The sequence below is a fragment of the Solanum dulcamara genome, chromosome 4 (genome assembly GCF_947179165.1).
Source record: "Solanum dulcamara chromosome 4, daSolDulc1.2, whole genome shotgun sequence".
Classification (NCBI taxonomy): domain Eukaryota; kingdom Viridiplantae; phylum Streptophyta; class Magnoliopsida; order Solanales; family Solanaceae; genus Solanum; species Solanum dulcamara.
The window spans coordinates 15344223-15357513 of record NC_077240.1 but is presented as its reverse complement, the minus strand read 5'-3'; the positions used below and the strand labels follow the sequence as shown (position 1 = coordinate 15357513).

The window sequence follows — 13291 nt, the reverse complement described above, 5'->3', positions numbered from 1 at the left end:
CCAAAACCTCGGGTACTTTTAGGGGAATAATTTCCTAAAGGACACACTGTGTATTCAGTGGGCTCGATTTTCTTCTTACAATAATTTTTCATATACTGTTATTATTTTCAGATTCATTCCAGATTCTGTCTTTATGTAATGATCTTGAGGGTGATTTTCAAAAATTTGTACAAAATGTGTGAACAGTAACACGCGTGAACAGTAACTTTTTGGGCAGAAAATGCCCCTTTCTTCCCATTTCAATAGTTTTCATCATTTGTTTGAGTTCTTGAACTCCTTGAGGTGATTTGAGAAGAGATTTTCGAGGCAAAGTGTTGGGTAAGTGATTTTTGACCTAAAACCTTCCTTTTTCATTAAGTTTTTGACGATTTTAACTCTTAAATTTTAGTTTCAAACCCCAAAAATCCTTGTTTCTTCCCTAATCCGAATTTAAGGAAAATTGTGATTTTCAACTCGTTTTGAGCTCTATTTTTATGGGTTTTTCAACCATGAGTTCCTTATTACCAATAGAATGGGATTGTTCAATAAATTTCCAGATTTGACCCTTTTCGAAAATAGTTAATTTTTGGACTATTTTACCCCCGGTTCCGAAACCTATCAATATGGGTGTCATTGGACTCCTTGTGACGTGTATGTTTCATTGTTGATAGTGGGTTATCATTCCGGGTGCTGAATTCGAGAGTTGCTTGTCCGGTGGAGGTATTCGAGTGCGGTTTCGACAATTGAGGTAGGTTTGGCTATCTTTCTTTGAGATTGAGATGGGGTAATTAGTCATTCATATGTTATAGACTTTGGGATGGGGTTGTAGTATGAGTTGAGAATGTTATATATATTGTGATGTCTGTGTGGAGGCTTATTTATTAATGTGTTGCCGTGACGGGGTTTATTTGTATTACATAGCCCGTGTGGGGGCCTTATTTGTTATCTTATTTGCTTTGAGAGCATGTGAATTATGATTTGCCTAAGAGAGAGGCTTGAGTATATTATTTGACTTGTGATGCCGCCTAAGAGATTGAGTTGGGGTTTTGAGCATACTTGAGTATTGAAATATTGTTGAGAAAGGGATGAATATTTAAATGAAAGTGTGTTCTTCCCGTTACTATTTATTGAGGGTGAATATCATGTGTAGGTTAAGTTTTGAGAACTTTGAACCTTATACCACATGTGAGTTGATTATTACTTCCATGCATATGTGTTTTGATGCATTCATCCTCATTCATCATATCATGAAACATGGGAAGTTGAGAAATATGGAAATTCCTTTTGAGAAAGAAAATGAAACACCTTTAAACCTTTGTATCTTGAGTCCCTGACCGAGGCAGTTTTTCGGCAGGGTAGTGGATGCATTGTGATCCCAACCTTTGTATCTTGAGTCCCTGACCGAGGCAGTTTTCCGGCAGGGTAGTGGATGTATTGTGATCCCAACCTTTGTATCTTGAGTCCCTGACCGAGGCAGTTTTCCGGCAGGGTAGTGGATGCATTGTGATCCCAACCTTTGTATCTTGAGTCCCTGACCGAGGCAGTTTTCCGGCAGGGTAGTGGATGCATTGTGATCCTAACCTTTGTATCTTGAGTCCCTGACCGAGGCAGTTTTCCGGCAGGGTAGTGGATGCATTGTGATCCCTTGACCACGAGGAGGTGGCAAGGATAATGAGATATTGTGATTGAGTTATATGGTCTGCAAGACCCCCATGTGCCTTGCTTGGTAGCACAGCTCAGCAGGTGTATACGACAGTCTGTGCGACAGTCTTGATTCCACCGTACCACCACATCATTGCATCATCATATTGCATTGCATTGCATTGATATTTGTGCTGCTTGAATTATCTGGTTAATTGTGATTATGAGCTGTTATTATGGGTTTACTTTACTCGCGTCAATATATATATAAATTGGCGGCACCGATGCCGGAGTGGGACTTTTCTGTATGCAGGTGGATGCGTTCCTTAGTTTATTTCATAGGTTTGATTAATTCCTTATACTCAGTCAACTAAAACCTACTGAGTACATGTGAATTGTACTCACCCCTACTTCTGTGTCCCTTTTTGATGCAGATACTAGTCGGGGTACCCCACGTGGCAGTTAATATTCTAGCGGATTGTGTATTCTCAAATTAGTGGTGAGGTCCCAGAATTCGGATCGTCACTAGTCTATCTTTATTTTTCAGTCTTTTGTATCATTCAGAGACTTATGTTGTATCTTCAGATTCGAACCTTGTATTAGATGCTCTTTATACTTATGACACCAGGTTTTGGGATAATTTCTTCATTGTTTTTTTTTCTTCTTTTTATTTAAATCGTGGCATCACTTTCCCCTTTGGGAGTCTTGTATGAGTTTTATTTTTAGGGTTACATATCAGATTGGGTTTTGAGATGTGTGCCATCATGACCTCAGTTTTTGGGTCGTGACAATTGGTATCAGAGCACTAGGTTCACCGGTCTTATAAGTTAAAGAGCAGGGTGTCTAGTAGAGTCTTGCGGATCGGTACATAGACGTCCGTACTTATCTTCGAGAGGCTACAAGATACTTAATAGAAGAAACTCTTTCCTTTGATTCCTTTCGTGCGAATTATTCATATTAAGTGTTGTATACCTCTAATCTATTCCTTCCGCATTAAAAGTAACTGTCGGGTTCGAAATAGCGGCTCTTGCTTAAGGATGATTTAGTGATGCCCATTCGAGCCTGATTATGAGTATGAAGATGTGGAGCAACAAAAAAAAGTATGGAAAATGGTCGGTTAGACTTTGACGGTTAGATTTCAAATTTTAGATATCTAATTAGCCCACTTTGGATTCCTTTGAGATCTGTGGTTCCACCTATGTCTTCTAGCATTGCTATGTTTACTTAGGAGAAAAAGAGATTTGGAGAGATTCGTCAGGGTATTGTCTCCCAAGTTTGAGGTTATCACTGTTGAGAAGGCTTATATCTTTTTGACCAAGTGTCAGGACAGGATGTTCAAAATCGGGTATCTTGAAGGCACAGTGAATGTCTTATTTCTCTTTATAATTGCGGGAATGGCTAAGAAGTGATAGAGGTCTGTTCTTGCTCATAAACCTATCAGTCCTCCTATGATGAGTTGGGAGTAGTTTACTTGGGTTATTTTGTTATAGTGAGTTTGAATAAGGGGAAAATATGTGATTCTTCTTCTATTCAGCTAGGATCACAAGTTGTCTGCAATACACTAGTTTTAGTTGTTTGAGGTGCTTCATGGAGTACTCGAGGTGGTGGTTGTAGTGGTTCACAGGCTAAGGGTGACCATTAATTATGCTATGCTATACCAGGTAAATTTGAGGCAGAGGCCTCTGATGTGGTTATTACATGTATTGTTCTGGTTTGCCATCATTTTACGTTAGTATTATTTGAACTAGGGTCTACTTACTATTATGTGTTGACTTATTTTGATGTGGGTATTGATTATATGAGTGATCTTCTTGCTGTGCCCATTACTAATTTTACCCCGATAGGTGAACTTTTAGTGGTGGATAGAGTATATAGGGAGTGTGCAGTGATATGTTTGGGTAGAGAGACCCGAGTTGACTTGATCTTATTAGACATGCTTGATTTTGATGTGATACTGGGTATGGACTGGTTATCTCCTTATCATGCTATATTAGATTGTTATGTAAAGACCGTGACCTTAGCTTATCCCGGTTTACCTAGCGTGGTATGGAAAGGTAATCCGAGTTCATATCCTAAGGGGGTGATATCTTATATTCGTGCTCGTCGCTTGATGGATAAGGGTTGTTTGTCTTATTTGGCTCATGTACGTGATCTCACCACGGATTCATCTCATATAGAGACTACGAGGGTGGTGAGAGAGTTTATGGATGTATTTCCTACAGACTTGCCGGGAGTTCCTACTGACCGTGATATCGATTTTGTGATTGATTTGGAGCATGACACTAAACCCATCTCTATTTCTCCTTATCGGATGGCTCCGGCAGAATTGAAAGAGTTGAAAGAACAATTGGAAGATTTATTGAAGAAAGGGTTTATTAGACCTAGTGTATCACCGTGGGGTGCACCAGTTTTATTTATGAAGAAGAAAGATGGTACTATGAGGATGTGTATTGACTATCGACAGTTGAACAAAGTCACTATCAAGAACAAGTATCCTCCCCCTCGCATTGATGATTTATTTGACCAGCTTCAAGGTGCATGTGTGTTCTCAAAGATTGATTTAAGGTCGGGTTACCATCAGTTGAGAGTTCGGGAATCTGACATCCCGAAGACTGCATTCAGGACTCGTTATGGGCATTATGAGTTTGTGTTTATGTTCTTCGGGTTGACTAATGCCCCAGCTGCTTTTATGGAGTTGATGAACCGGGTATTTCGACCTTATTTGAACTCGTTTGTGATCGTGTTTATTGATGACATCTTGGTTTATTCCAAGAATGAGGCGGATCATGTTAGGCACCTGAGGACAGTCCTTTAGAGATTGAGAGAGGAGAAGTTGTATGCAAAATTCTCCAAATGTGAGTTTTGGCTTGAGTCTGTGACATTCTTGGGTCATATAGTGACCAAGGATGGTATTATGGTTGATCCAGCTAAAGTTGCAGCGGTTCGTGATTGGGTTAGGCCTACTTCGATTACCGAGATTCGGAGTTTTATTGGGTTGGCAGGCTACTATCGTCGGTTTGTTCAAGGATTCTCTTCTATTGCAGCTCCATTGACTAGGCTAACTCAAAAGACCGTGGCATTTCAGTGGACTGATGAGTGTGAGGCGAGCTTTCAAAAGCTCAAGGAATTATTGTCTTCAGCACCTATTCTAGCCTTACCCGAGAAGGGCGTGGCATTTATTGTGTTTTGTGATGCTTCGGGAGTCGGCTTGGGTGGTGTATTGATGCAAAAAGGTAGAGTTATAGCTTATGCTTCTCGACAGTTGAAGGTACATGAGAAGAACTATCCTACCCACGACTTAGAATTAGCAGCGGTGGTGTTTGTTCTGAAGTTGTGGAGGCATTATCTCTATGGAGTGCATTGCGAGGTCTATACTGACCATCGTAGCCTTAAGTATATCTTTTCTCAACCGAATCTGAACATGCGGCAGCGTAGGTGGTTAGAGTTATTGAAAGACTATGACATTACCATACTTTATCATCCGGGCAAAGCTAATGTGGTAGCGGATGCCCTGAGTCGCAAAGCATCTAGCGTGGGTAGTTTGGCCTTTCTTAAGGCTGTGGAGAGGCCTTTGGCATTGTTCAGTCATTGGCTAGACAGTTGGTCCGACTTGATATTTCTACACATCATGGTATTTTGGCCTTTGTGGAGGCTAGGTCTACTTTGATGGACCAGATTCGTACACACCAGTTTGAAGATGAAAAGTTGAGGGTCATTCGAGACAAAGTGTTAAGTGGTGAAGCAAAATCAGCCTCTCTTGATTCGGAAGGAGTTTTGAGGATTAATGGTCGCATTTGTGTGCCCAAGGTTAGTGAATGGGTACGTATGATATTGGAGGAGGCTCATTGTTCCAAATATTCGATTCACCCGGGAGTGGCAAAGATGTTTCATGACTTGAAACAACACTATTGGTGGTGTGGCATGAAGAGAGACATTATTGATTTTGTGGCTAAGTGTTTAAATTGCCAACAAGTGAAGTATGAGCATCAGAAACCGGGTGGTCCTATGCAAAGGATGCCCATTCCTGAGTGGAAATGGGAGCGTATCACTATGGACTTCGTGTCTGGATTACCCATGGCATTGGGTAAGTATGACTCTGTCTGGGTGATTGTGGATCGATTGACCAAATCAGCCCATTTCCTTCCGGTGAAGACTAGCTACAATGCGGATCAGTTAGCTAGGATCTATCTTCGTGAGATTGTTAGGCTGCATAGGGTGCCTATCTCTATTGTATCGGATCGGGGTTCAGTGTTCACCTCTCACTTTTGGAAGGCATTACAGTGTGGTTTGGGTATGCGGCTAGAGATGAGTTCAGCATTTCATCCCCAAACCGATGGTCAGTCCGAGCGGACTATTCAGGTGTTGGAGGATATGCTTAGGGCCTGTGTGATTGATTTTGGTGCCCGATGGGACCAACACTTGCCCTTAGCAGAGTTTGCCTATAATAACAGTTATCACTCCAGCATTCAAATGGCACCATTTGAGGCATTGTATGGTCGTAGGTGTCGATCACCCATTGGATGGTTTGATTCTGTTGCGGTTGATGCATTGGATACTAACTTACTTAGGGATGCTGTGGAGCGGGTACGTTTGATTCAGGGTCGACTATTGACAGCTCAGAGTCGTCAGAAGAGTTATGCTGATAGGAGGGTTCGTCCCTTAGAGTTCATGGTGGGTGATTGCATGTGGCTTAAAATATCGCCCATGAAGGGTGTGATGAGGTTCGGAAAGAAGGGCAAGCTTAGCCCAAGGTTTGTTGGCCCGTTTGAAATCCTGAGGAGAGTAGGTGGAATGGCGTATAAGCTGGCCTTACCCCCTAAATTGTCAGCTGTCCATCCGGTGTTTCATGTTTCCATGCTTCGCAAGTACATACCGGATGAGTCTCATGTGATTTCTTATGATGCGGTAGAGTTGAGTCCGGATTTGACTTATGAGGAGGAGCCGACAGTTATTCTAGATAGGCGGCTTCGTAGACTCAGGACCAAGGAGGTCGCTTCGGTCAAGGTACAGTGGCAGCATCGGCCTGCTGAGGAGGTGACTTGGGAGTTAGAGTCTGATATGCAGGCTCAGTACCCTCAGCTTTTTGAGACCCCAGGTACTTTATTTTATCTTATGTTCGAGGACGAACATCCTTTTTAGTGGTGGATATTGTAATGATCTTGAGGGTGATTTTCAAAAATTTGTACAAAACGTGTGAACAGTAACACGCGTGAACAGTAACTTTTTGGGCAGAAAATGCCCCTTTCTTCCCATTTCAATAGTTTTCATCATTTGTTTGAGTTCTTGAACTCCTTGAGGTGATTTGAGAAGAGATTTTCGAGGCAAAGTGTTGGGTAAGTAATTTTTGACCTAAAACCTTCCTTTTTCATTAAGTTTTTGACGATTTTAACTCTTAAATTTTAGTTTCAAACCCCAAAAATCCTTGTTTCTTCCCTAATCCAAATTTAAGGAAAATTGTGATTTTCAACTCGTTTTGAGCTCTATTTTTATGGGTTTTTCAACCATGAGTTCCTTATTACCAATAGAATGGGATTGTTCAATAAATTTCCAGATTTGACCCTTTTCGAAAATAGTTAATTTTTGGACTATTTTACCCCCGGTTCCGAAACCTATCAATATGGGTGTCATTGGACTCCTTGTGACGTGTATGTTTCATTGTTGATAGTGGGTTGTCATTCCGGGCGCTGAATTCGAGAGTTGCTTGTCCGGTGGAGGTATTCGAGTGCGGTTTCGACAATTGAGGTAGGTTTGGCTATCTTTCTTTGAGATTGAGATGGGGTAATTAGTCATTCATATGTTATAGACTTTGGGATGGGGTTGTAGTATGAGTTGAGAATGTTATATATATTGTGATGTCTGTGTGGAGGCTTATTTATTAATGTGTTGCCGTGACGGGGTTTATTTGTATTACATAGCCCGTGTGGGGGCCTTATTTGTTATCTTATTTGCTTTGAGAGCATGTGAATTATGATTTGCCTAAGAGAGAGGCTTGAGTATATTATTTGACTTGTGATGCCGCCTGAGAGATTGAGTTGGAGTTTTGAGCATACTTGAGTATTGAAATATTGTTGAGAAAGGGGTGAATATTTAAATGAAAGTGTGTTCTTCCCGTTACTATTTATTGAGGGTGAATATCATGTGTAGGTTAAGTTTTGAGAACTTTGAACCTTATACCACATGTGAGTTGATTATTACTTCCATGCATATGTGTTTTGATGCATTCATCCTCATTCATCATATCATGAAACATGGGAAGTTGAGAAATATGGAAATTCCTTTTGAGAAAGAAAATGAAACACCTTTAAACCTTTGTATCTTGAGTCCTTGACCGAGGCAGTTTTTCGGCAGGGTAGTGGATGCATTGTGATCCCAACCTTTGTATCTTGAGTCCCTGACCGAGGCAGTTTTCCGGCAGGGTAGTGGATGCATTGTGATCCCAACCTTTGTATCTTGAGTCCCTGACCGAGGCAGTTTTCCGGCAGGGTAGTGGATGCATTGTGATTCCAACCTTTGTATCTGGAGTCCCTGACCGAGGCAGTTTTCCGGCAGGGTAGTGGATGCATTGTGATCCCAACCTTTGTATCTTGAGTCCCTGACCGAGGCAGTTTTCCGGCAGGGTAGTGGATGCATTGTGATCTCTTGACCACGAGGAGGTGGCAAGGATAATGAGATATTGTGATTGAGTTATATGGTCTGCAAGACACCCATGTGCCTTGCTTGGTAGCACAGCTCAGCAGGTGTATACGACAGTCTGTGCGACAGTCTTGATTCCACCGTACCACCACATCATTGCATCATCATATTGCATTGCATTGCATTGATATTTGTGCTGCTTGAATTATCTGGTTAATTGTGATTATGAGCTGTTATTATGGATTTACTTTACTCGGGTCAATATATATATAAATTGGCGGCACCGATGCCGGAGTGGGACTTTTCTGTATGCAGGTGGATGCGTTCCTTAGTTTATTTCATAGGTTTGATTAATTCCTTATACTCAGTCAACTAAAACCTACTGAGTACATGTGAATTGTACTCACCCCTACTTCTGTGTCCCTTTTGATGCAGATACTAGTCGGGGTACCCCACGTGGCAGTTAATATTCTAGCGGATTGTGTATTCTCAGATTAGTGGTGAGGTCCCAGAATTCGGATCGTCACTAGTATATCTTTATTTTTCAGTCTTTTGTATCATTCAGAGACTTATGTTGTATCTTCAGATTCGAACCTTGTATTAGATGCTCTTTATACTTATGACACCAGGTTTTGGGATAATTTCTTCATTGTTTTTTTTTCTTCTTTTTATTTAAATCGTGGCATCACTTTCCCCTTTGGGAGTCTTGTATGAGTTTTATTTTTAGGGTTACACATCAGATTGGGTTTTGAGATGTGTGCCATCATGACCTCAGTTTTTGGGTCGTGACAATTTATTACTTTCAGAAGTTTTTGTTACTATTTAATATTTTCCAATAGAGTTTTCTAACAGTTATTTCACAACTTGGCCTAGCTTGTTGGGTTTAATTGATAGGTTGAATGGAAAATTGAGGGAAAAAAGAAGTGGAGAGGAAATGATATGTTCTTTCTTATTTTATTAAATAAGCTTTGGTCTTATATAGGTGGTGGAAATGAAAAGTCTCCTATTTAAAAATAGAAGCACTCCTTCATGTTGCTAAAGGGTCAAGAAGAGGGTCTCCCCTCGCGCCGTCGTCGTCGTCGCTCGCTCGGCTCGGCTTCGGCTTCGGCTTCGGCTTCGGATTTGGATTTGGATTTGGTCAATTGATATGATTGATTGATAATCTTTTTGGACTAAATTTTCTTTAAATTTTAATTAATTAATATTATTTATTTAATTAATTAATTAAGTGGAAAAAAAAATCCTGACCCGCGACCCGTTTCTTCCCGGATTAATTTAAAATTTCCCTCCGTTTTTTCCAACGGATTTTTGAATGGTTGCAACCTTGTCCGAAAAGTTGCAAACCTTCTCATCAGGCAAACCTTTTCCCAACAGGTGCCTTTTCTGAAAAGGTATAAACAGTCTATATATATCTGTAAAATCTTCAGAATGTTAAAATACGAAATTCTGAACATACCATCTTCTTCTTCTTCTTCTTTCTGCACTTCCTAAAATCGTGTGATATACATCCTTCAAGTGGTTCGCTGTCATCAAAAATTTGCAGTACCTCTACTTTGGTGAGTAAATCGTTCTATCCTGGGAGGAAAGATTCCAATACCTCGGGTACTTTGAGGGGAATAATTTCCTTAAGGACACGCTGTGTAGTCAGTGGGCTCGATTTTGTTCTTGCATTAAATTTCCAGATTCTGTTTTTATTATTTTCAGAAGTTTCTGTTACTATTTAATATTTTTCAATACAGTTTACTAACATATCTTTCATTGTTTATTTATTTAAAACTGTGGAGTCCAAACAAAAAAGACAGCAAAGAAGTCCGGTTGAATAGTCCAAAACTTTTTCGTTAAAAAAAGTGTCTTATCTTTCTTTTCAACTGTGAGGTACACAAAAAAAGAATCTCAAACTGCATAGAGAGTACCCTTTTTGTGTAAATAATTTTGAGAATTCATCAATGGCAACTTTAAGCAGCTTCTTGAAGAAAAGATCATTATGCAATAATAATTATAATAATGTTGATTTGATCAGAGCAGCTAGCAACAGATTGTTCTCTACAGAATTTCCTCATACTAACATCAAGTCTCAAGTTTCTCAAGTTAGTCCAATTTTTAGTACTACTCTATTATTTTTCAATGTCTTTTTTACTTTATATTTGATATCTTTTTCTGGCTCAAAGATACTCAGAAATTTCTTCAAATGTGTTCAGTATTTAATATGTATGTTTAAAAAGTAGTTTTTGAGATGCAGTATAAGTATAATCTTTCGATGAAGGGTGTTCAATGAATCACTCTTCTGCATTCCAAACTATTATATGTATCCAATTAGAAAGTTGAGCTTCTCTGATCGATTTGATGGGATCGATTTGTGAAAAGAATTACAGTACATTATTAGTGTAATGTAACTAGCTCTAATAGATTATATACAATGGTTTAAACTTTATCTGATTGTGTAAAAAAAAAAAAAGAAACTTCACATCAACTGTCATATTATGTGATAAATTGACATGTTAAAATCTCAAATTTCAGTTAATTGGGAAAACGCCAATGGTTTATCTTAACAAAGTGACAGAAGGATGTGGAGCATATATAGCTGTGAAACAAGAAATGTTTCAACCAACTTCTAGCATCAAAGACAGGTACAAAAACTGTATTCTTATGTGTATTTGCTTCCAATGCTTTAAATATCAAAATTCTCATGTTTTTTTGCAACAGACCAGCATTGGCAATGATCAATGATGCAGAAAAGAAAGGCTTCATATCACCTGAAAAGGTAAGTTAACACGATACTTTCCATTCATGGAAGAACTTAAAACTCTTTCAGTTGTCAGTTGAGACCAAGTTGAGGTGTCTAGACGTGCACTCTCAAAGTTAGAATGCTTACTTGCCAATTAGGCCATGTTTGAGTGTCTGTTTATGTATTATGCCTTTCTAAAACTTAGAACGGCTGCCCTATATGGATGGCAGAATGGGCCAAGAGGATTCATTCTCATGATCTCTATCCAGAGTCTACTAACGGGAGCATAGCAATTTGGGAAACCGCTTTTCTCTTGATTGTGTAAATATATCTTGCACTAGTACATAAATATGTTATCTCTGACATGCTTGTTGGTTATAATTAGACGACGTTGATTGAGCCAACATCAGGAAATATGGGGATCAGTATGGCATTTATGGCAGCAATGAAAGGCTACAAAATGGTTTTGACAATGCCTTCGTACACGAGCATGGAGAGGAGAGTGACAATGAGAGCATTTGGAGCCGATTTAATCCTCACCGATCCAACTAAAGGAATGGGAGGGACTGTTAAGAAGGCTTATGAACTTTTGGAATCTACATCTAATGCTTTCATGCTTCAACAATTTTCCAACCCTGCAAACACTCAGGTAATTTAAGAAACTTTAACTTAAATTCATATATTCTTTGTTTTACTACAGAATTATCAATTGTTTCATATTGAAAACAGGTTCATTTTGAGACAACTGGCCCTGAAATATGGGAAGAAACTTTGGGTAATGTTGACATATTTGTCATGGGAATAGGAAGTGGAGGCACTGTTACTGGTGTTGGACAGTATCTTAAATCCAAAAATCCTAATGTCAAGGTAAATCTATACTCTAATGTATATCTTGATTTCCTCGAGACAGAATCAGTAAACGTCCAAGATAATCCTATGTCAAGAAATTGAGAACAATCCTATGTCTAAAATAGTTAACGCCGTGCTTATATTTTCTCCTCTTTTGCTAGATATATGGACTCGAGCCAACTGAAAGCAATATACTGAATGGTGGAAAACCAGGTTATTTTCTATTTATCTCTAAATTTGTCTATGGCATCCTAGTAGTTATGAACTATTTAAGTTAAGTTACCGGTTATTTTTAGTAACGATTTCTAAATGACCATAAAATACAGGTCCTCATCACATAACAGGAAATGGGGTCGGATTCAAGCCAGATATCCTTGACATGGATCTAATGGAGGAAGTACTAATGGTATGTTAAGTTCATTGTTAATCTCATTTCTCTTCAAATTGAAAAATAACATTAGAAATATGTAATGAGAGATAATTAGTACGTCATTATGGTAACTGAACTGATCTGTTCTTATTGTGTTGAAGGTTTCTAGCGAAGACGCAGTAAACATGGCTAGGGAGTTGGCTGTGAAGGAAGGGCTCATGGTAAATTTCAGATAAATGCATCTTTCTTTTAAAGCCAATCGATAAATAAGGATTAAATGTATCTCTCCACTCTATCTGTACAAAGAGAATTAGCCCATTTATACGGAACGTTTCTATGATCATGAACTACAGAAACAGAAATGAAGCATTAATCCATACCAACTTGATGTTTGTTTCTCCTGGAAACAAACATGTATGAACCACTTGACCAAGTATGTGTCCTGATAGTCCAAATTAAAGCCTTGATGATGACTCGCGTTTTGATAAAAATGTGATAGATCTTCATTGTGTAGGTTGGGATATCATCGGGAGCTAATACAGTAGCAGCTCTTAGACTTGCTCAAAAACCAGAAAACAAAGGCAAACTCATAGTGGTATGAAGATATGTCAGATATCATCATGTAATAGAACATCATCAAGTACTTTTTCATTTCTAATTATAAATGTAACTTATTGGTTTTCGATTACAGACTGTACATGCAAGTTTTGGAGAGAGGTACTTATCATCTGTGTTGTATCAAGATCTGAGGAAAGAAGCTGAGAACATGCAACCTGTTTCAGTCGATTAAATATCGAAAACTCTGCAAGAAAAATGTAATGTTCTGAATGTCTGTCTAGTGTTGGATGATTACCTTTATGAATTTTGTTGTTGCTATATCTTACCAGCAAGTTAATTTATTGTTAGTTTTGATATGAATCATGACTGAAGCCTCTAATGGTTGTTATTTCTAGCAAACGTTCCTATAGTGCAGTAGCACTCAATTTTTTTGGAGGCTAATTCTTTACAATAATTCCAAAATTTGGGCTTCTTCCTGGGTTCACCTAAATAAACTGCACCTTATTAGAAACAAAAATACTTTATCGATATTTAAG

At 38.9% G+C, this 13291-nt stretch overlaps 1 protein-coding gene across 2 annotated transcripts; it reads left to right on the top strand.

Moving 5' to 3' along the window:
• Positions 1-10074: 10074 nt before the first annotated feature.
• On the top strand, positions 10075-13115 carry LOC129886555 (bifunctional L-3-cyanoalanine synthase/cysteine synthase 2, mitochondrial). 2 transcript variants are annotated; one of them, XM_055961279.1, is made up of 10 exons: positions 10075-10340; positions 10771-10880; positions 10957-11014; positions 11364-11627; positions 11708-11845; positions 11989-12040; positions 12154-12233; positions 12359-12418; positions 12712-12792; positions 12889-13115. In XM_055961279.1, the coding sequence occupies exons 1-10, from the start codon at positions 10200-10202 to the stop codon at positions 12985-12987; spliced, it is 1083 nt and encodes a 360-aa protein (XP_055817254.1). In that variant the 5' UTR covers positions 10075-10199; the 3' UTR covers positions 12988-13115. The 2 variants fall into 2 exon arrangements, with proteins under 2 accessions (XP_055817254.1, XP_055817255.1); XM_055961280.1 differs by lacking the exon at positions 12889-13115 and having other exon boundaries at positions 10112-10340; positions 12697-12785.
• Positions 13116-13291: the final 176 nt, after the last annotated feature.